The sequence below is a fragment of the Hippoglossus hippoglossus genome, chromosome 22 (assembly GCF_009819705.1).
Source record: "Hippoglossus hippoglossus isolate fHipHip1 chromosome 22, fHipHip1.pri, whole genome shotgun sequence".
In the NCBI taxonomy this organism is placed as follows: domain Eukaryota; kingdom Metazoa; phylum Chordata; class Actinopteri; order Pleuronectiformes; family Pleuronectidae; genus Hippoglossus; species Hippoglossus hippoglossus.
The window spans coordinates 8,281,668-8,306,594 of NC_047172.1; the positions used below are offsets into that span (position 1 = coordinate 8,281,668).

At 43.6% G+C, this 24,927-nt stretch overlaps 1 protein-coding gene across 1 annotated transcript in view; it reads right to left on the reverse strand.

The window, feature by feature from the left end:
- hs6st1a (heparan sulfate 6-O-sulfotransferase 1a) overlaps positions 1-24,927 on the reverse strand; it is a 57,233-nt gene that overhangs the window by 7,436 nt on the left and 24,870 nt on the right. The window contains exon 2 of the mRNA XM_034575910.1: positions 601-823. Coding sequence (XP_034431801.1) covers positions 601-823 — 223 coding nt within the window. The remainder of the gene's footprint in view (positions 1-600; positions 824-24,927) is intronic.

Here is a 24,927-nt window from a genome sequence, read left to right on the forward strand (position 1 = left end):
ACAACATCAGGACAATAGTCGCATTAGGGAACAAAACAGAGGAGTCCAGCAGACTGGAGAGATGTCATGTCAGGTTCAGTGATGCATGTTGACTAGGTAGGAGTGATATATGGCAGCACCAAGATTGAAATCAGCTGCAGCTTTTGGAGATTGCAGTAAAAGTGAATGGTTGATGGCAGTTCTGCACCGCGTCTGGTTCTGCACCGCGTCCGGTACCTGTGGGTAACCCACCAAAATGTCGGGTAACAGATACATTTTTCCCCCATAAATTCAAAGGTACGATTAAAAATTAAACTAAGTGCGGATGGGAACTTAAGTGTGTTTTTTCTGGAGAAACTATAAATTAAAAATGATTATTAACATACACAGGGTAACAGGCCAGGGTCCAGATTTGACTTGGAGATAACTGTAGGTAACTGGTCAGGTACAGAGCTTTGAGCGTTCGGGCTCAAAATGGACACGTGAACAGTTTGTGGGCCCTTTCTATCTCTGTAGCATTTCAACTATTTCACTGGCTTCAGCTCGGGGGGGCTGTAGCCGTAACAGTCAATGTGACAAGGGTCTGAGATATCCCATCCATCCTTTCTTTCTTCTCCCTACCTGTCTGTTGTTGGCCAGGTTGTACGGACAGTCCATGAACTGCTGCAGGGTGCACCCCGACCAGTCCGAGCCCTCGTAGCAGGAGGGCAGCTCCTCGGGTGTCGGGGTCCGTCCGTCACACATGTGGAGGGAGGTTTTCCACGTGGCGCCCCGCTGCACATGCCTCCACTCGCTGAGGTATCGAGACACAGGGTCCCTCAGCAGAGTGATGTAGTAGAACTTCCTGTCAGGGGTTAAGAAAACAAAAATTACATTAACAAATGATTCCCTTACTGGCACAGAAAATTGTCTTTGATTTAAGCTCCGTCGATCAATAAGAGTAAAAACGCTGCATTAAGGAGACTGAAATAAACCCAGCAGCAGCACAACCTGTGAAAACAACTTCATGTATTAGTGTTTCACCCTCTAACTGAATTTTATTGACTTTTTCTCCTGGGCGTAACTTCTTGACTGTTCAGATCAAGTGAAACAATTCAACAAAGGGAAGAAGCAAAAAAAGATAATTCTTAAAACAAAATAGGCAATGCATCAGGTGTAATTCCCCAGTTATCCATGTGATGGCACTAGTCACAACACTTTCCTGCAGAAGTTCATTCCACATCCTCGGAACTCAGTGGAGGGAAGACTACAGACTGTGGTTGTCATGCTTAACACAGTATTATTTGCATTAACTTGAAGTGGCCCTGTGATGCACATAGGGGAACTGGGCCGCAGATAAGAAGTGAAACTACAGAGAGTTGATTTGTCAGGCAGAGGATCAGGTCAGTGCTCAGCAGGAAAAGAAAGTGCTGGCACAAGCACATCTCACTTCCCAACACACACATCTCCATGCTGCATACATCCTTGCGTCTCAGACACACACACACATGCACAGCAAACATCCTTCCTCTGTCCTCACACCCGCACAAAGTATTAGGTCTGCCTCCAAGAGATGACTCATAACGCATCTGAGATTTTGGATGGGACTGTTTGTGATGCGTGTGTGTGTGTGCGTGCAATGTAATGGTGCATAGCACAGTTCAATGTCTCTCCAGAGGGGACACTCCCACCAGAGCAGAGACCTTTCCAGGCCTTCACACTCCAGCTAATTACTGCAGTCTAATCAATCAACACATCCTCATTAACCACACCCACACACACGCACACGCACACTCAACCTGTGTGTGCGACTATGTGCCTGCAGTGTGTCTGGAAGCGATGGTATGGATTTGTCTGGTCAACAGACGCACGCTGCCGGTCGAGAAAACACACACAGGCACAAACGCTGCCCTCCTCTACTGGGCTTGCATCACGTCAGAGGAATGTTTGCAGAGAGAAATCTTGTGTGCTGACAGGACTCCACGAAATCGCCCACTTCACACAAGTTGCATCACACACACAGACAGACATAGACACACACACACACACATACAGAGTCTCTGCTTCCATCTCTAAACCTTCGGCTTCCCAGTACAAAGCTCACCCCAGGAGAGAGGAGGGGTTGCTGGGTGGACACAAAGCCCCAAGTGTCGCACGAACAGTAGCAGTGTCTAGATATTAAAAAAGAAGTTGCTAAGCCCCCCGAAATCCAGTGGCACCAGGGGGATCCTGCACAAAAACACAACCAAAAACTCTAAATCTAGCAACAGCTGAGCGCTGGTGCATAATAGAACAACCAAACCCTAAATCCAGCAGCTGCGAGACGATCCTGCACTGAATAAAACAGCAAAAAAAAAAAATTCATCAGGGAGATCCTGCACAACTAAGCAACCACACCCTGAATTTATCTGCAGCACAGACAGAGAGAGGGAGCGAGAGCGAGAGCGAGATCCCTATAAATGAAACAAATCTAGTAGCAGCAGGGGGATCATGGACAATGAGACGACTAAACCCTAAATCCAGAGGCAGCTGGGAGATCCCAGGCAACGAACCAAACAGACCCTCAATCCGAGGACAGCGGGGGGATCACGGCCATAGAGACAAGTATCTAAACTCTAAATCCCATCAACCTAAACCTAAAATCTCATCCTCCCCGATCTAATCAAAAGCAGAGGGAGCGGTGAGGCACAGTCCAAGTGGAGCCTGCAGGAGAGAGGGGTACATTATGGAGATTCCTATGATGACATTATCAGGATTCCTAACACTCCCCAGAGTACAGTGTGTGTTTGTGTGTTTGTGAGCGCGCTGTGTGTGTTTCTGAGACTGAGACTATGCCTATTAAATCAGTGATGACATTTTCCCCCTCTTGGCTTCTATTCCGCTGAAAAACACGGTGCTGTTTGGCCCTCGCTACAGAGACGGAAAGAGAGAACGAGGGAGAGGGTGAAAAACTGAGCGAGAGAGAAAAAGAAAGAGAGCGGGAGAGGGAAAGAGAAAGAGAGAGAGAGAGAGAGAGAGAGAGGAGGGGGCGGAAGAGAATTTCAATTAGTTTTCTAATACTGTGAAAGCAGTGAGGGCCCTGAGCCCAAGTGATTTATCAAAGTTATGGCTCCCGCTATAATGAAGGCTCAGGCATATTACCAGGAAAAATAAATAAATAACATGGGCGCAAACACACACAGGATGCAACACACATCGTAATCCAAACACGGGGCCGCATACAGACGCAAATAAATGATCTTAAACGGCGTGGCTGCCTGTCGTGTCTGCTGGGTCAGGCCGACTGCAAAAAAACTGGTGCCGTAGAGACTTTCTCGCCTTAAAGCCTAATGATGTCTGGCCGTGTACTCAAATCCCTGGGTAATGATGTTTCAACACACACACACACACACACACAAACATATACTCAATCACCTGCAAGTCCACTCCCTGTACACACTTTCAAACGCACACACTCGCTGCCTCCGAGGTGACAGCGCGTTACAGCAGATTCTTTTTTTTCTCCAGGTGATACTGCTTATAGTTGAAGCACTTGTCAAACCGACTTCAAAGCTAATACGCGGCGCTGCAATCTTGCACAGTGCAGACTTTAGCAGAGCCTCCTCTGAGAACAGCAGCTCCAGGGGCCCCTTGTGCAGACCACGCTCACGTGCAATACATGTTTCAAAGTTAGCCCCCCCCCCCCCCCCCAAACCACACTTACGAAAAACACCCTCGCCTTCATTCATCAGGTATCAAACATGTTGACTAATCGGCGAGCGCTTTGTCATTGTATTGATTTATCCTATCAGCCCGGTGGAGAGTGGAGTAAGGCTGATAGAAAAAAGTGGGAGCTTGCCAGGGAGAGGTGTGATGGAGCTTTTGTCTGGACCGCCGTGGGATCCGGACTGAAAAATCACAGTTTTGTTTCTCTCTCTCTCTCTCTCTCTCTCTCTCTCTCTCTCTCTCTCTCTCTCTCTCTCTCTCTCTCTCTCTCTCTCTCTCTCTCTCTCTCTCTCTCTCTCTCTCTCTCTCTGATCAGTAAATCTGAACATTTAGCCAAGCAGACAGTGCAGGATGGATGAGGTGAGTAAAAGAAAATACAAACACATTTTCAAGTGCTTTCGGACTTTTAATCCTCCTTTTCTCACCATCTCCATGTGCACGGCCGTGTGTTTACATGTGCTGTAAATAAGTCAGAATGAGACACTTGTAAGGCTCTATTTTTGACAAAGAGCAGAATAATCAGAACACTGAATATTTTGCCATTTTTGGTATAACAATGTTCAAACTAGCACATTTGACACAGGGTTTCTTCAGGGTCATTTTAAAGACATTTTTTAGAACAAAATGTATGAAATGCCAGACCCATGTCAAGTGCGTCACACATGCACACGGGCAAAAATATTTCTCTTTACAAAGTGACAAAAGTAGCGTAAATGAACATTAAGATAATTAAGACTTAACTAAAAGTATTAAGACATGTTATGAGATTAAATATTTTAACAGATTTAAGACATTTTAAGGCTTGATTCAATTTTAGACTCTGTAAGAAAGCCTGACAACAGCCACACTGCAGATCTAGCGTATTAGTGAGTCAATGTGGGTACATGTGTGCTTGCCGAGCGTTATCAAGAGGAAACACACAGTGCCTGGGCCTGTTATGGTCTCTGAGCGCCCGGGGAAAATAAGCCCTTTGCCTGTTTCCTGTGGGTCACAAATCACCACTTCTAGAACCTCCACCTTCTCCATTTAACCTCGCTTCCCCTTCTCTTTAAATCTTTCCCTTTCTGTCGACCGTCGACTTTCAGACCATCTCTCATTCTCCCCCCCCCGCCCCCCCCCCCCGCCCCTCTGCAGTTGATTACAGTGTGTTCTCCCTTCTGAGACTTCTGTTTTGTTATAATCTCAGAGCAGGAGTCTCCAGTCATGTCCTGGGAGGTGCAGCACAATTGAAGAATGGTGAGGTTCAAAGTATTTTTCAGCACCAGTAAAGTTTGGGTTAATAAATGGTTTCAGAAAAAGGAAAATAAGTAACGAGGGTTACATGTTGGTTAACATTTCTACTGAGGGCTTCATGCCAGTTGTTTTCGTGGACCTTTAGGAGCATAGGAAATACTAGAGGTGGTTTGTGGTCGCTACAAAGTCTTTATTTGTTCTCCAGAGAGCGTGAAAAAGTTAAGAGGCCTTGTTTACATATAAAGAGAATGATTTACAAATGCACAGGCACGCGCATGTGCCCGTATGAACACCCAGACGCACAAACACGGTGACGCCAGCAGCATCCCACTGCACAGAACAATGATTTATTAATAGTCCACGGATGTTTGTTGGAACCAGATCCAGTTAACAACATGGATCTTGCACCTCTAAAAATGGACCTGAATTCAAACAACTGAGAAAAATCACACCACAGAAGAAGTAAAGAAGTGTTTTCCACCTGATATATAGTTGTGTTGTGGTTTGAGAATGCTGATGCCGCACACACAGAGAGAAAGAGCGAGAGGATTTAACCACTTTTTGGCAAAATGGAGAACTGAACCAAACTCAAACAAAAGGTGGAGGAGAGAAGCGCTGAGGTTAGCGGCAGGACGTCTGTGTGTTTCTTGGCTTGGATTAAAAAAATAAATCTCTGCTGGATGCTGCGATCTGCCAACAATCCATCACCTGCAATATTTTACTTGTTTCCATATTTCACAAGTTATTAGGTGCATGAATCATGTGACCTTAGTGTCCACTTAAGACCCCGCTGAAGAGACAGAGACAGATGAAAACACCAGGCCTATGTGGATTGATTATAACCATGATAACATTAATAATATATAATTGTCAGTGCATTGTATTCTTATTATTCAGATATTGGTAGTGGATGGAAAACCCCCAAAAGCACCTATTTGTAAAATATCCAGTGTAATTGATAACACTTGTTGTCACAGGTTTATAACCCTGAGGGAAAATCCCACACAGCGTAATCCTGACTCAGTACATTAAATTGCATTATTTATCACTATATTCCGGGTATCGGTTCAGTGTCCGGTTCACTAAGTTCCCAGGAAGAACCTCCGGAGGAAGATCAGGTACAAGAACACAGGGTTTATAAACAGAGTTCCTACTAAACCTTAGATTTTCTTATAATGTGAAAGAACTAACATGAGTCGATAAGGAAAATTAATTCTGACCTAGACCCAACCTGATCCTGGGCGTGTGTGTGTGTGTCGCAGGGGAAGCCCTGGTTTGTGTCTCCACTCCCCTTTGCTTTTACAGGAATGGTCCAGAGGAATGTGCTGGCTGTAAATGCAGATGATATCAGCCAGGTTATTTTGTGTGTGTGTGTGTGTGTGTGTGTGTGTATAGGAGGGGAGAGTGAGGAACAACACGTCAGGACTTGACTCTCTGCAGACTTCCACTGAGTCCTTCCCGTTTCCTTCTTGCTGTAACATTGTGCGGACACTTGACTACGCACGCACGCACGCACGCACGCACACGCACACACACACACACACACACACACACACCTTAAACAATTAGTCGTCAGGTCGGCGATGTATCTTCTTCATGCATCTAACAATCAGACGTGGTGGGGCGCTGACGGGCTCCAGGCTCCAGACGACCGGATCAGACTGAAAACATCTTGTCTTCATATAAATCCCTCCGTCTGCAGCACCAAATTAACGCCCTCTTGACCTCCCGAGACTGAACCTCACCCTTCACCCTCCTTCCTCCGCCTGTTTCCCTTTCCTCTGCTCAACCTCCGTCATCTCATCCCATGTGTCCTGCATGTCTTCTGGTCAATAATGACGCACTGAGACAGACAGAAATAGACCCCCCGGCTCAAACAAGCTCTCCAGGCGTCTTTTCTGCCGGCCTTGGCTCACTCCTGCTCCTGATACCACTCACTGTCTCTCTCTCTCTCTCTCGCTTCCTCGCTCTCTCTTTTTGTTAGTCGATCAATAACAGCCTGAAGACTCAGACAGCCTGCCTTGGTAGTTTGTACTTTAAACACAGAAGACGAACAAGAGACAGAGTAGGGGAGAGTAAGGGAAGGCAGCGGCAACAGTGCAGGGGAGAGAGAGGGGACACGCTGGAGTGAAGCCGACATCTGGAGATTGGGTTTGAATATGCGGACACTGGTGGAAATTCTTTGTTCTCACGCAGCAACGAGAAAAATCAAATTGTGCCAAGAAGTAATGGTTCCTCTGTATTTTCCATTTAAGCCATCCACATTTTTCTATATATTATAGCATCCGGACTGAGACTTGCAGACTTCTGGGTGCAATGTGATCTGCTGTGTGCGAATGTGGCCGAACCAAAGTGACTGGGACAAGAATCTTAGAAATCTTAGTCTTCATGAGCTGCAGCTGATGATCTATTTACTTTTTGACTTATACATCAGTCAATTATGTTTATAAAATGTAAAAAAAACCAACCCTAAGATGATTGATTTACAAAGTTGTATAAGAACAGAAAGCAAGTGTTTTCAGTTCAGAAGAAAGGGCCAGAAAACCTTTGGCATTTTTGTTTGAGAAAATCAATAGTGTACCATTAATATTTTTAAAGATCTAATTGTTTAAGCTCTAATCCAAGAAACATTAAGAGTTGGTTTTAAACTGTAAAAATGTAAATTTGTCATAGTTTATTATATTTAACCACATCACATTATTCATTGGTCTCATTGTAATTAAATTACTTTATTCAACAGAAGAAAATTATCCAATTTAATACAGAAATGTTGAAACGACTCGTTAGCTGATTAGTTGACTGACAGCTAATTATTGAACAATTTTGATTATTGATGAACGGTTTGGGTCATTTATCAGAGAAACATATAAAACATTAATTTGCTTCAGCTTTTAAACTAATTTAATGCCTTTTGTTTTTCATTTTCAATATTATTGCAAAACATTGTCAATTAAATAAAGTTATTAATCTAAATTAACTTTTGAACAAAACATGCAATTCTCGTCACTCATCATTTTCGCAAGACGTCTTCTTGGATTCAGAGTAATTGCATCAGTCAAATGAAATTAATTATAGGAACATAAATGATCATATTACTCAATGATGCTGCTGCTCCACAGTTCGATCACTCCAAATAGTCAGAGTTTAAATCTTGTGTGCAAACATATAAGATGTATGTTTTACACTGGTTAATAATGGATGTAGGGCTGCAACATCGTTTATTATCCATTAAAAACTAAGCTGAACATTTTTTTAATATTGTCTGACGAAAAATCTCATTAAAGTTAAAACCATTAAATGTACTGGTTTATTGATTATCTGATCTTTTCTGATCTATAATGACTCCTGGTTAACTCAAACAGTCTTAAGCTGCATTGGGTTGGGGTTATTACTTAAACTAGACTGCATGAAAATGTAATTATTACAAGTCAATTAATCTACAGATAATTGTTCGGACTATTGTGTTAATTAAAACACCAGAAAGCAAACTGATTGATTATTGCTTCCAAAGCAGAATGAAAACTTTTCAACCCTGGGTCTTCATCAATGGGCAAATACCAACATCTGTTAATGTCTTACTTTGTTAAACAACAGCTCTTTACTACACAAGAATCCTTACATTTGAGAAGCTGGAACAAGAAAGTGAATCTAAAAGAGTCAGGTCTGGATTCAAGCAGCATCAAACAAAGTGTTTTATTAGATTAAGAACAAAGAGGCAGCCTTCTCATGGGGGTTTGTGTACAGTACGATTTCTTCAGTCCCCAGCGCAGCAAGACAATAAATTTGGGTCCAACACTGAGAATGTTTCAGAGCCCCTGCAGCCACTGAAACTATTCAGGCGAGTCTCTCTCTGCATGCAAGGTGTTCTTTACAACAACAACACAAGAGACAGTTGCTGTGCGACCTTAACTACAGGAGCATGTGACAATGTAGCGTATACCATGAGTGTAAATCACGAATCACCGCGTTTCAGCACAAAAACAAACATTCTGTACGTGATCGTACGGGACAAAGACAAGCAGCAAATGAGGAGGAATGCCTCGGATGCAAGTGTAGCTCACGGCTCCATGTTGGACATTAGAATACAGGAATGGACAAAAACAAAGAGAGGGAGGGAGAGTGAGAAAGAGAGACAGGGGAGGGAATCCCCTGAGTGCAAAGCTATGCTCTGCAGGAATGCGCTGCCGCCTGTTCTCTCATGTAACTTGACTGGCAACAGCCCAGAAAGCTGTCGGACAGAGACGCAGAGAGGAGAGCAGAGCTGGGAGAGAGGGAGGGAGAGAAAAAGATGGATTGGGTGAGAGGGAGATGGGTGGAGGATAAGAAGGGTTTCGCAAGTAATCACAGACCATTTTTCATGTTTCACAATTTAAAGCAATGTACCCCGATAGGCCTAGGAGTTATGACAACACAATATGCCCAAAAGCCAAAGTTATCATCTAAGTGACGTTTCTAATTTTTGCATCAATGTGATTAAGAACCCTGATGTTTGACAGCATCTATCTGAATCCTTTTCCAAATCAAGAGTCTGAATCCTTATCGAATGTTTTATATGTAGTGTGTTTGGTGAGAAATTACAACTTCTGAGTGAAGTGTGTCAGTATAAAACCTAAACCACAGCCACACTGCCACAGCCACAGTGAGGCAGAGCAGACTTCCTCTCACTTTACCATGATGGACAGTAGATAAATAGTCAAGCTGTGATGTGTGAAAGATGACTGTTGGCCACTTCACGCAGTGATGATTAACACTGCACGATTCACAATTGTAAGTGACATCTGATATATCTGAAAGTTGCAATGTTCTAGTTAAGGTGGCCATGCTTTTCTATGTCTGTAGTCTTGTAGGTTAGTAAAAAAGACCGTCTAACACCCAATGCTCACCAAAAACAGAGGCGCTGCCTCATCTCGCTGTCTTGCCAAACTAGTGCGTTCAGCCGGGTGTTGATCGCTGCCAATCGGAGCCGGAGCTGATTAAAGCCTGTGTCTACAGCAGAGTCATTTGACCCAGGAGTGAATGCCGATTGTGTCCATTCCCATTGGACTCCCACAGACAAAAACCTGCTAGTTAGCTTTTTGACCAGTGGAAAATGGGCTTAAGAGAAGTTGTCAATGAAGGACTTGGATCCAACACTGAATCCAACATGGAAGGAGACATCAGAACCCATTGCAATTTGCCAGGTACATAATTTGCTGGATTTGAAAAAAACTGCTATATTCACTGACCTATACATTTACTATATCATGATATAATTTAGATTTGTATCCAAATCCCCCACTTCTGATCTCTGAAATGATCACTAACTTCTTTTTAAAGTTAAATCAAAGCTCTGTAAAAACCGAGTGGATTGGCTCAGTTTTAGAAAAAGAAAATTCCTCTCGCCCCAAAACCTCAAAACCTATATTTGGTTTAAAGCCAGCTCATGACTAAGTTTGCCTCTGGGTTGTAGCTGCATCCCAAAGTAATAAAGATGTGATTATTGGCTGAACTTTGTTCATAAAGACTTCTGTGTGATAAAAAACAGACTCTCAGCAACTCTGAGAAATACTGCTGTGAACCAAATAAGGGGGAAATGTATGGTAAGCTGAAAACTATTCAATAAAATAATCCGCAGCAGTTTCCTGTAGCTGAGACAAATAACCACGATTATATGTGTGAGCCTTACACAGAGGTAAGGAAAACACAGTATCAGTGTCCTTTACATAATCATGGAGCCGTAGAGGAGAGGGGATGTGAGACAGACAGGTGGAGATGGAGCTTAGGGTTGTTCAAGGTAACTCAATTCAACATGATAACCACATGTACATGTGTGTGTGTGACTGTGTGCAAGTGCCAATTCCCTTCCAACTGTCGTCATGTTCATACGCCTCCTGACACTGAGGTCAAAGCAATCACTTCGCTAATACGCTGACATATGGGCATGTAGCACTCACACTCCTCCACCCAATCACACACACACACACACACACACACACACACACACACACACACACACACACACACACACACACACACACACACACACACACACACACACACACACACACACACACACACACACACACACACACACACACACACACAATGACATAATCTGTACTGTATGCAGTGAGGTCAGGTTATTGATACGTCCCAGTAGCTCACTTAACACGTTGAGGAGAAATCACCAGGAGAGAAGGAGTGAGGGAGGAGGAGGAGACATGATCCAGAGTTTGGGGGCAATTAAAAGGCTGGGTAACGAGGCTAATGAGAAGACAGGTGGCCCCATTACCGAAGCAGGCACGCACACGCACGCACACACTCAATCATTAAGACACACAATGCCTCCCCTCTGGCTGGGATTAGTGTGTGCGCGAGTGGGTGTGTGTGTGTGTGTGTGTGTGTGTGTGTGTGTGTGTGTGTGTGTGTGAGACCCCTGCTTGCCCGTTAATCAGTCGTCACATACGAGATTGGAGGCAACAGGGTGTTTTTGTGTGCCTGCATTGTGCTTGTGTGTGTGCGTGAGTGTGCGACTGGAGGCGAGAGTGTGAAATTGGAGTGATAAGGCAGTTAACATTCGAACCTCCCCACCTGCCCTGTGCAACCCCACACTGACACACACACACACACACACACACACACACACACACACACACACACACACACACACACACACACACACACACACACACACACACACACACACACACACACACACACACACACACACACACACACACAGAGGCTTGCTTCATTCCCTCTCCACTCCAGTGCTACAGCTATATTTGTGTGTGTGAAAAGTAGGTATTTGTTGTGTGAATAAAGAGGATAATGAGACATCGCTGATCCAGCAGCGGTGGTGCGTATTATACGCGTGTGTGTCAGATGAAAAAAAGATGCAAGAAGCGTAATTTATTTTTATTTAAGAAAGACTCTGTCAAGGTGGTGTCAAGTGTTTGCCCAGGAAAGAAAAACAAAATAGAGGCTGATGTGGCTGTAATTACACAGACGTAGACAAGTATGGCGATGCTTCACCTGAAGAGCGCTCAGCGGATGCACGTACACAGCACAAACAAACACAAAACAGCCGAGTCACATGAGGATAACTCTCAGGCTCTGGGCATCCTTGAAAAGTAAAAGCAAGAAAGGAGGAGAGAGAGAGAAGGAGAAAAAAAAATCCTCTCAGTGGGCTAAAAAATTCTCGAGCAACAAAAGACACAAAGAAGAGCAAAGCGTCTAGTTGGAGGCAGAGAGAGAGGGAGAGAAAAAAGAGAGAAAGATAGAGAGGTGGTGCAGAGGTAAAGGTGGAGAGCTGGGGGAAAAGGCGAACAAGGAGACGGAGGAGCCAGCATCGAGAGCGGCCCGGTGACATTTGGAGGATAAGTCTGCATATCAATGGAGCATGTATGGGTTGTGGTTGTTGTTATCTTTTGAGAAAGAAGAAGAGGGGAGATGGTGGAGGAGGAGGAGGAGGAGGAGGCAGCCAGGAGGCCAGTCAGTCAGTCAGGCCTGGAGACAGCCCTGGGGCTGGATTTACACTGTTCTGCCCCGGAACCGCAACCTCACCCTGGGGAATAGGAAGGGGACAATTGGCTCTTTTGAATGGAGGGAAAAGTGTGAGGGGAGGGGTGTATATGAGTGATGTGTGTGTGTGTGTGTGTGTGTGTGTGTGTGTGTGTGTGTGTGGGGGGGGGGGGGGGGGGGGGGGGGGTGTCCTCCAAGCCCAATTAAGCCTGACTGCATGTCGGAGGGCTGTGCCAAACATGCTCCACCTGTTTAGAGAGGGACCAAGGGGCTAATGAGCACTGCCTGGAGGGAGGGAATAGCATGAGAAAAGACAGAGAAGAAAGTGGGAAAGAAAATTCCAGGGTTTTAAAGAATAAGGATGACATTCCCCAGTTTTCACCCCCCCCCCCCCCTGCCTTCTCTCTCATTATGCAGCCGCAACCGGGAGAAACAATGTCAGAGGGTTTTCACAGCTAAAATTAGCTTTTGTTATCATATGCAATCATACGGTAAAAGTCCAGATACTGATAGTGACACACGGGCCCAAAGCTTCAAGTCAGTCAGTCAAAGACAAAAACAACATGCAGCCGAGAACATTAAAACCAGATTCCAGGGTGGAGCAGAAAGTGGGGGTCATGATGAAATAATAAAAGAGAAAATATTGTGCAACTGCTGCAACAACACTTTGAGACAGAATGCCTGTGTGTTGTGTGTGACTGTGTCTGTGCGAGTGTTGGGGAGTTGGGGTGAAAGAAGCCCATTGTCTGCGCAGCATAACTCAAGCTCACAGCCTTCGCCTCAAATGAGCTGCGAGGCTGTGGCATCTATCCTTCCTTGCTTCCTTCCTTCCTTTACTCCTTCCTCACTTTCACTCCATTTAAGCAGCAGGAAATGCTCTTATTTACTTCCTTACCCAGAGTTAGATGAGAAGCTAACACCTCTCTAATGTCTATTCCAGTAAATATGAAGCTACAGCCACCAGCTGATTAACTTAGCTTAGCATAAACACTGGAAATGTGAGGAAAGAGATGGGAGGTCTTAATAAGCTGGCTTATAACTGCATTATAATATGTTATAACCCATTTATTATACCTTTATATACAGTTAACGAATGCTAGTTGACTTGTTGGTTGTGGTTTCATTTAAACAAAACTAAAATGTTGGACTGTGAGTCACTGTGATTTTTCCAAATATAAGGAGGTTGCTGCTTCTGGCCGAGAAATAAACCAGCATATAGGGGGGCTCCATTAACGAAGGCTTGGGTTCTTCTGTGGTGGACATGGATCCACTTCCTGCCCGCGGCACCTGAGTAAAGACCCTAGTGCCCAAACATCTTATATCTAATAATTCCAGAAATCTCTCTCCGGCTGTGTATATGTCAGACGCATAGCTTGAGAACTGCTCTCATTGATATCACTCTTGGCATTTGTATTATTACTGCATGCAGGTCACTTTTACAGTTTCAGAGAGAAAGCTGCAACCAGCATTACCATAGGCCAAGCAAATCCCATTTCAACAGACACGTTTCAAACTGGTAATGCACTAGTATCTTAAAAAAACAATGATAATTATAATAATCCAACATAAATCTAACCCAATAAATCTGCAAAAACACTTGTTTTTTAAGCAGCTTAAACAAAAAAGATATGTTTGAGCTTTACACATGTGGACTTTGTTTCCCCTTTATCTCCATAAAGGGTAACTCCCAGAATGTCAAACTATTCTTTTAACCATCAACTGACCAATGACTTTGAACAAACCCACTCAGGTGACCAGAGCAGTGAGGTGAATTTAAGTGCTCATTTGATTTTTCACACAAGAACACACACACAAAAACACGCACACAAGAAGACACACAATCAACCGGCAGCTGCTAACCCCGAGATTAAGGCCAGTGTGACAGACGTGATTTCAGGCTACATCTGTGACAGAGAGAGAAAAGGGAGCAGAACAAACAAACGTGGAGTAACATGCAGCTAACATACACCGAACAGCAAATTGTTACTGGGTAGTGGAGAGAAAAAAAAACGAGAGGTGAAAAAAAATTTTAAAAAAAGAGGAAGAAGAAAAGCAGTGAAGCCCTACACCATCTGTTGGGTGCATATTGACTGTGCGTATTCAGTAACTCAAAAGGCTGTTAATTCTGCACAAAACCCAACGTTGAGGGCGATGGAAGAGACGCATTTATCAAACAACCTTTTAATAACGGCTAGAAAAAGAAGACGAAGAAGCAGGGCGGGCGTTTGACTGCGAGTGGATGCAAAGTCTCTGCCCTCTTGATGTTGCTCTCTTCAGCTGAAAGGAAGAAAGGAATTCAAAAACATGTTGTGTTTGCATTTGAAGCAACCAGCCGTTTACTAAAAGCAACCTGGCCTGTGGTCATAGCCAAAATTGAATTAGATCTCCATTTAGCCCGCCACAAAACAGCTCTGCTCCGCCAGCGCCCATGTTCTCCTCCACCCTCGCTTCCCCCTTTTCTCTCATCTCTCTCTTCTTCTTCTTCAGCCACTACCAATGACACAGAAAATAGCTGAAAAGCCTGCTCAGCCCGTCACAACAATTCTACTTTGCTTTTCAAGAAAGGAATGGTAGAGAGGAGGGAGAGAGACAAGAGGAGAGGCTGAGGAGAGAGTGAGGAGGAGAGGGGAGATATTTTCTTTTTTGGATGAGCTGCTCATTGATACGACAGTTTGATTTTCTGGGCGATGGTGTGAAGCAGCTTAAGAGGGCATCCCTCTATTATAAGGCCTGTGACATCTAGCCTCTCCAGCTCTTTAGCCTCCTCCCTATATATGTGTGGGTGTGTGCGACTCTAAGCTGGTACATGTGTGTCTCTGTAAGTACAAGTGTTTTTCACTGTGTGTGTGTGTGTGTGTGTGTGTGTGTGTGTGTGTGTGTGTGTGTGTGTGTGTGTGTGTGTGTGTGGAGTTTCCAGTCCCGTATCACATGCGGGGGAATGTGGAGTTGGAGCAGCTGTCAGCCTGGCAACGCTCCTCGCCAACCAAGCGGGACACGAACTTACCAAGCATCAACACCCCAACATTTAACACAGCAGAGGACAGTGTGCATGCAGGGCGTGTCTGTGAAGGTGTCCGCTTCAATAACCTTTTAGGTTGTCAGTAAACATTAAGTATGGAGGTCCCGCCCAGAAAGATTTAGTCAGAATTCAAAAGCAGAATTTGTGTAAATGCTGGAATTTGGAACATTTTAAGATCAATAAATCAGCGCTAAATTAATTTTCGAGTCTGGCATCTACAGTGCCTTTCACAATTTATGCCACCTGGTTGGATTTGGCAGGAAATCTGCTCATTTGTCTTATAGAACTAAACTGGCATGAAGCAGTTGTTCCTCCAGCACAAACTGAGCTTTCGAGATTCTCTCAAAATGGAAGAGGAATTAAATGGAAAACTAACATGTGAAAAAAAACTGATGGGAAAAAATTATACATCACAGCTGACATGTTTATTCGATCCACTAAAACGAAAGTATACAAAAGGACAAGGGTCAAAGCCAGAGTGCTCCTACAAGAGACGCAAGAAATATTAAAAATAAAGTCAATAAATATTCCCTTTAATGGTCATGTGCAGTAGATGAGTCCTAAGTAGGTAAATACAAGTTGTGGGAACATTTTGTCTCTTTGTTTGGGAATCATTCCAAATTATATATTAATATAATATTAATATAATATTGCATTTTACTTAAGTCAACTACTGAGATCAGGGAATGTGCTAACAACGTTTTAAAGTGGAGGCACCCTGCCTGTCCTGAAAAAGTGTTCCTCCGCCAACATCACAGGAAATTATTACATTTTTATGAAAAAATTATATCAGGCTTATTATTTTCTAGGAAAACAAGCAATGATGCTACATCACAGAGCAAATCCATCATGTTTAATGTGTAAAGCAACGATCATACAATGATAATGAGAGAACGTGCAAAAGGATCAACTCCGCTAAACACAGAAGTTCTGCCGATGTCAGCCGAACGTGACTGACAAAAAATTATGGAGAATGTTAACATTAGTAACTGAACAGTCCATTGTTAACAGACAGAACAGTTTTCAATTTCTTTGCACAGGGAATTTCCTGCAATATTTTCAGCGATTTTACTTCCGAATGAATTAGATCAGATAAAAAAATGCCTGTTTACAATCTGTCAAGTGTTTTCTGATTTCATGCCCTGCTGAACCGTGTGGTTATTCCGTGTTTCCGGAAAAAACATGTTGATTACTTATAAATACTGATAGAATAATGATAGAACATGAGAACACACAGGTTTTATATGATTAATAATTTGTTGTTTACTCATCACTCCCCTGTTGTGTACTGGCCCGTCTTGTTGCTTGGCTAGTAAGCCTTTTTGACTTTTGCCTTTAATGAGTCTGCCTACAGACGTCCAACCGAAGAGACAATTACTGTTACGTTGTCTAATGGTTATCGGAGGGTGAGAAAATTGCAGACCAAATCTACTTACTTTAAGTCTTGTTTTGCCAATGTTTTTTTGTTGGGTGCACAGTACGGGCACACACAAAAAATGCGAACGATTACTTATACAGTGCTCACTTCCTCTGTGAGCGTATATCACTTTTCTTCTTGCAAATGTCTGAGTGGATTGTGAAAAACAACCTGTGTTGTGTTTTTAATGGTCTAAACTTATGGTCCCCCTTCAGGAGAAACCTTCATGTTGCTGCCCTCGACAAGGCTAACAATACAAGATTTAGTCTCCTTGGAGGACATCAAAGTCTGTGTGGGTGGAGGCTGATATGTAATTAAATTCATGTGCCTGGCCAGAAGAAACACATAGAGACGACCACACGCATGCAGACACTCGAAAACACACTGATAAAGGGGAGAATCAGGGTGAATCCCAGAGAATAAAAAAACAAATCCTTGGATCAAGTACTAAGGTAGGGGGAGTGGGAGGGAGAGGAAAAGAGGGCTGACTGGGTGATGGGATGGCTGATTGTGTGCCCAAGGGTCGTAGGTCAGAGTGTGTGTGGGGAGACTTGAGTATATTTTGGACAAAACTCAAAGGGGACCATATGACAGAGGAACAACACAGTATGCAAATTAAGTGTCTCCATATGGCTGGAGTCCGGAAAAAAAAAAAATCACAAAGCCTCGTAACAGCTATCTCTACTCAGTCTATGACTAAGGAAGGAGGGAGAGAGACGAGAGGACAACAGAAAAAGAGGAGATGGGTTGAGAGGGAAGAGGCAGATGCTCAACAGAGGAAATAAGAGAAACCAGCCAATACTGCTCCTGCTGATTAGCATTCAGTGGGAACTGGAGGAAACAGTTAGCAGCCTGGCCCTTATCAGAGCCTGCCTGCATACCTCCCACTCTGGGTCACCGTGCTGAACGCTCACGGGGCCTTTCCCCCATGTCTTCCAGCTGCCTATTATCTGTTAATCCACCCACATTGGTTCATCCCAGTGTAACAGGAAACATTATTAAAAGCTGAAAAAAGATCAACCTAAAGACACGCAGAGAGAGCTAATCGTCCAAAAGCCCCCAGGACAAGTCTGTTCATCTAGCCTACGCTGCTCGTCTTTGCCTTACAGTCGGGCCGGTGTACCTACACAAAGCCCTGGGCAGCGACCCCGCGAGTTCACAACCTGGCCCCAGGGGAACGGTGGTGGGACAGAGGGATGAGCAAGAAACAGGAGGGATGGGTGGTGTAAAATATAGACTTCTGAAGAGGTCAGGCATGAGTCAACGCTGAGAAGGTGTACCAAAGAGATGCTGCTTCAACAGATGGATTTTTCCAGTTCTGTACTTTATTTTATAGCGTTTAACCTACCAGCAGCTGGCAGGAGCTTCACACTGGCAAACATCAGTCCATGTAAAAAAGTAAATAAAACCATCTGTAAAGGTTGAAGGTTGGACGTAAACCCTGCTCGCTCACTGGGGGTTAAGTTCCCCTTTTAAACTTTCCTCCCCTGGATGGTCGTACAGCGGAGAATGTTCCAGTGGAATGTGTGTGTGTGGATCTGTGTATGATGTTGGAAGGAAAAAGGTAAGCAGTGTTGGAATGATGATCCTGTGATTTCCCCTGGGGCCACATCTGCCCTCGTTGAGTGGCCCGCCTAAAAAAAAAAAAAAGCCCTGTCCGACATTCCTGGAGCATTCCGCCAGCATTCATCACCCTCTCCAAGACCCTTCCCCAGACCCCCACCCCACACCCCACAGGCCCCTGTTGCGTGTACCTCTCCCCCTCCACTGAAAATCTCTGAAGCTGAATCCAGAAATGTCCAGAATGTCTGCTGTGAGACTTGCCAGAGCCAGAGTGCAATCCTTTCCTCCCTCCCTCCCTCCCTCCCTGCAGAACCGGGGTCATTGTTCATTCCTCACCCATTGCTCCCTCCATCTCCTTTCTCTACCTCTGCGGGGATTTGCGACTCCCTAATAGCAGCATCCACCATGTCCCACTCACTGCTGCAACAGCTGGAGCTGGGATGCAGGCGCCCATTATGTGCGTGTATGTGTGTGGCTGGGAGTGTGATCAGGCATGCACGGGCAAACATCTGTGCCAAGAGAAGCAGGGGGAAATGATGTTGCAAGTGCGAAGCCAGGAAAATATGTCACCCTCAAACATATCAACGCATCCGATTGCACGCACACAAAAGCACGCAGGGGCTGAGAATGGCGGTGCTCAGACACGCCGACACCCACAGAACACAGGAGCAGCTCTGTCTTTTATCACACGCGATAAATCACCCATCTTCTAATTGTCCCCGACTTCCCTGGTCTCTGACAATCTGTTCCTTGACAACCAGCCCATATAACTGACAAACGGTGCCCTCGACAACCGTCGTCCTGGGTAACCAGGGCGTTTATCAGGGTCCTCCATTCCGTACGGGGTGGTTTCTGCATGGCAAACTCCTGAAAGTTTGATAAGGTGAAGGTGGGCATGGAGCTCCATATTTAGCCACTGCTGTCAAACTCTTGATTTAGCACCGCAGGTAATTGCACAGAGTCAAAACTAAGCAGGCAGGGAGTGAGCTAAGAGTGTGGGAAGAGAGGAAGGGAGGTTAGGCTAAATTATGCTGAATAGCACTGCAGTGATATCCCCCTTTTGCTGTTGAAACAATGCATCGCCGCCAACCACTTTTCATTGAGACAGCAGCATCAAAGCAAGAATAATGGATCCTTGCAGAAACCTCGGCTCGATAGTTGGAGAAACAAAGCTCTCATTGTAATCTCAGACTCTCTCCCTCCTCGCGTGCATCCGTCCCAGCGTTAATCCTTTTCACATTACTCTGACTCTACTGTAGGCCATTAGAAGAGAAGAATTAGAAATCTACTGTAGATTCCTAATCTGTTCCATTCCATTCTGCCCCACGTTCAATCAGCGCTTGGCAGCCGGATAAAGAAAATAACGTGACTGGATACAGAAGTTGGACAGATACAGACAGGAGTCATACACGGACATTCACTGTAAACAAACTTGCAGATATCAGACCACACATCATGGTAAGACTATTTTGAAGCCTGGCATAACAACCCCTGCAGCTAGTATTATAGATTGAAGTTCAAAGTTTATTCTAGATCTTGGAAACATCACCTCCTTGATGCATGAGGTTAGTTTCTGTTGTTTGTTCTGTTTAGTCAGCAGCTGTTTACAAGGTCAAGACTGAACTTACTCAAGTTTAACTTACTTAAAAATAAAATTATGATTCAATGTCAACTTGGCAAAACCCATCTGCTGATATGGTTCATGGGGTTCAAATCAGAATCCAATGGACTTTTATTTTATGATCCAATACAGAAAATTAATTCTGTCTGAAGAGCAAATAACACAGAGAAATGGAACAAAATTATTTATAACTCAAAGCAATAAAACAATCCAATCCAGAAAAGCTCATATGAGTGAAAGCTTAAGAACAGCTACTAAATGGACCTTGAGGTGAGATTCCTGAGGACACTGTCTGGATAAACCATTGTGAACTTTTAATATTGCTCACCATTGTTATTTGCAAATACAATTAACAAGAGTGGAAGAATTTTACCACATTCTTGGCAATCATGGAAAAAAATTCTGAGGTCAGATCGAAAATACAACCCTTTGTATAATATTATTTTATTCATTTTAAAGGTGTGTTCAACTTGGTTTTGATTTTATTTAATGTAAGAGTTAGTATGCTTCATACCTAGCATTCCCAGAGGCAGAATGGGTCCCAAATAGAACTATAACAGATTATATGGTAGTCTTTGAGAAGGCTGAAAATGTTTCCAACTCCGGCTTAAAAAACAAAGTCATGGATTTCTCATCAACTCTAAAACAATCTGTGCTGCAGGCTTTGAAATCCATCTCTAATTATTGCTCACATATGTGGCTATGGCACACAGTCTGCGACTTTTCCTTTTACACACATTTGCAGAGAAAAAAGGTCTATCAGTGATGGAATTGATTCAATTTCTAATCCTCACAACGTGATAGCTGGAGGTCTATACGGTGAACAGTCTGACCGCAGGGTTGAAAAAGAAGCGACCACAGATACAAAACTACATGATGCTATTGACTACAGCTCAACAGATCCATAACCACTGGACTGGAACTGGCCTGTAGGGGGAAAAAGGGCCAGCTGGAAAAATAAATGGGGGGACCGTGATGTACAGCATCATCTAGGCGCCAGGGGGCTTCGGTGATGATGATGATCATAATGGATTTTACAGGGTTTCCTGCATCGACTGTGGTGACACAGTCCCAAATTCAGCTTTACAGCAGGGTTCAGGCTTTTGTTTGCACAGCGTGAAGGCCAAAGAGCGTGTGTACTAAGAGGACATTGAGAAACCAAACAATATAATCCAAAGACAACATAATAAATATTATGGCTGACGAACAGAGGGTGTAACAGATAAGGCCGTCCTGGTTTGTGTCAGACTGACCCGAGTCCAAACATTCCCCATTTCCACTCCTACATTTAAGGACACGACGAGCCCAAAAAAATATATTTGAGTTGCGTAAAACTAAATCAATTTAATCCTTATCTCGCCTTAGAAAATGTTGATGAACAGTTATAAGTAGAAACCATCAATCTGGCGCGGGGAAATAACAAAATAGCTACAAGGACACCTCGCCTAGCTCACCCAACCCAGCAGACATTTAGTCTGAGAATTCAGGCTCCTTTGTCTCTACTGGGTGACCAAAGTAATAACCACCACTGCAGGAGACATTCACAAAGATCGAACGATCATGCAGCCCGAAGCTTTTGAGCCGCCAGCATCCATTATGTGATTATGAGGGTATTCGCAGATCTCCAGGGGCAGCGGTGGGTCTGTCTCTCAGGCTGTCAGCTACGGCCCAAGGCCTTGAGCTAAGACTTTGTGTTGTAAGATATCTATCTGAGGGTCGCAGGGTGCATTGCATCTCCGGCGGGTGGATTCCTGATTTGATGGGGGTATTGAGCTGAAGGTCAGTTCTTCAATCTATTATAACAATAGACAATTATGATTTATTATTAGGCAACATATATATATATATATATTTGACATGCCTTGATTTATTTACTGTCTTCTTATGTTGTAATTCAAGTTTAGTGTAGAAATAGCCTGATGAATATGGATACTTCTTTTTCCATATTCAGGGTAAATCTAACACTATTAGTTGATTCATTGATTACTCATTTGATAGAAAGGTAAATAGGTAATACACATGTTTAGAATTACGCCTTTATCGTATTGTGAGACAAAACTGCTACACCCATCCATTATCTTTCTTATCAAAGTAAACTTGGTTATTACATTACCCACAATTAAACCCAATGATTGATTAATTTGCTCAGAGATTGCTATAGAAGCGACTCATTGAGCCTCGAGCCTTTAGCCTCGAGCAGAAAGGCAAAGCTGACTACAAATATCTGCCAATCACACTTTATTTTACCTCTACACCCTCAAATCTTTTTTTGTCTCCAGCCCCACAAGATGCTTTATACAAAGTTTTTCCATATATAGTCTGTGGCAGTGCTCTCAAGAGACCTGTTAACAGTTGGTGCAGTTTTACTTTAATAGATTAATACCTTGAAAGCACTGATGCCAAAACACCAACGAGTTCCAGCTTCTCCATTGTGACAATTTGTTGCTTGGGTCTTTGTCCTTTGGGAGAGTATAATTAAATTCTTTGGATTTGGACAAATGACTGAACAAATAGTCCATTTGAAGCAGTCATTTTTGTCTCAGTGATATCTGGGTGGATTTATAAAGGAAATGTATTTTTTTTTTTCCTGAAAAAATAATTAGCAGGTTTATCTACATTCTGTGTTTTTTGATTGTACTGTGCTGTATTACTATGCCTTTGAGTGATTAACTGTTCAAAGTTGTTGTGATCCAATAATTACTTGTATGTGTAAGACTAGCAGTGATGGCAGGGTCTTAATACTGCTGCATAACTCTGTAAGAGGAGGAAGATAATGTGCAGAGCATAAACAAAACGGGAGAGAGATTTAAAAACCGATGTAAAATAAAGATATTTTTTATGCAGTACTGTGTGTTGTGGCAATCCCTATATCTCAGACACAACTTGTAAACAGTAAAAGTAGAGGCTAGTAAACAGTTTAGCTGACTATATAAACAATGGTATTTTTGGTTTGATTTATTTGACAGAGACGTGTATGATGGTGTTATTCTGTAGTGTTTATTATTTTGGCTGCGTCCCACCCTGAAGCTACACTCCCACATGTATATGAAACAGTTGAAGTGCCTCACAGGTCATTGCTGTGAGCAGGGAAACAAGACAATCAATCACCGGAGGAGGAATTGTCAGAGTTCAGGACAAAAAGTTGTGAAAAATATAGCAAAACTTACTGAGGACTTACTGGAAATATCTCATAACATTTGCAGATTATTACTCTATTCTTGCTATTGTTTTTCCTTTCTGCTCTTTAGCATCAGTTGGAACAATATGAATACATAATATGAATATATATATGTCTAATGGCTACATGCATAAGACCTCAGACAAATGGATTTATCTGTTCTGACCTGCAGGGCGCTCAGTTGAACGATAATGCTGCTGATCTTTAAGTTTGAGCCAATCATTCATGTTCCTCTGCTCCTTTATATTCTTCCCGCTGGTATCTTAACACATTCGGTGCGAATGAAAATATCCAGGCTCATCTCCCTACACCCCCAAGGGGAAACCATTAGCTGCCATTTACATTCATACAGTATGAAAAACTGCCTCCACAGACTTGTCTAAGCAAGATGGTCTGCGAAAACACAAAAGTCTTGATGTGACTTTACTGTGATATAGTTTTATTGCTGTGCTTTTCGCCATGTGTTTTTGGATGACTGCTGTATTGTGTTTCTCTGCCCACTGTCAATCAGCTGACATTCGCAGGACGACACGTCTTTGCCTGGAACAATTCCTGCAAAACACGCCAGCAGCTCACAGAGCATCAAATCCAAGTTTTCTTATCTGGGGTGAATGTAAAAATGGATGTGACACAATAATGTCCACATTTTGGACAATGAAGCAATGCAATACTTCAAGCTGAATGTTAGAGCACACAAGTAAAAGAACACTGCAGAGTGTCACTTTCATCCGAATTTGAACATTTGAACCTGGATTATAAGGATAAAATTGAGCTTATAGTTTGTTTTTTCTCCAGCGGTGCTCGAATTTCCTCCAGCTAAATATACCTGATTCACTTCATACCTTCCTGCTTGAAAATGTTTGGACATCAAATAAGGTGCGGTGGGATTCGCTGCACTTACTGTCAGAAAAATAAAAATCCCCCAAAAAGCCTCTCTGATACCCGCAGCTCTTTCCGCCTTCCAGACACACGCAAGCACAGAGGGAGTCGGGGTCTGATCCGGTCTGATCCAGTCCCACGCCAGCCCACCGCGCAACGGAGGTCAAGGACACCCCCGTGAAACGTCCACCTGTCAGCGCAGGTCGGGAGGGGAGGGATTATGGCGTGATGCAGGGGGGCACGGATTAAAGGGTGACACAAACAGAGATCTGGAGTGCCAATCTGCTGAGCAGCGGGGGATCCTCCGCTTTTAGAGTGCACACAAACTTGGCCCAAACAGTCAGGTGTACACACACATATACAAACTGAGCACAAACAGTCAGGTATAAACACACACACACGCTCAAACGAGTGCCTTGAAAAATTGCAAGTTAGAGGTGTCATTAAAATCGACCTCTTCCTTTCAGCAATGTCCAAGCCTGACCGCTCTGCAAAACAGCCCTGAGTCATGACGAATAGAATCACCAAGTAATGCTGATTCAAACTCTGCTATCTGAGCTTTAATGCGCTGTAGTTTGAAGCCACTGCAGCAAGTAATAAGCCTTGGGCCCGGGATGCGGTGTCTGGGGTCTGAGGCTGTTGAACACACTGCCCGAGGAGCTTAGGCAGGGAGAAAAATTAGTTCCTCCTTTAGATTCACTTGTTAAGACGGTGTTTCACAGGGAAGCCCTCACATTATTTAGTTTTGGTCCGATTCTGCCTGTGTTCTCACATATTATTCACCTGCAGCCATGTTTTAATTCATGTCTAGCAGTTTCATGTCATGATACCATTAGTCTCAATGACTCACT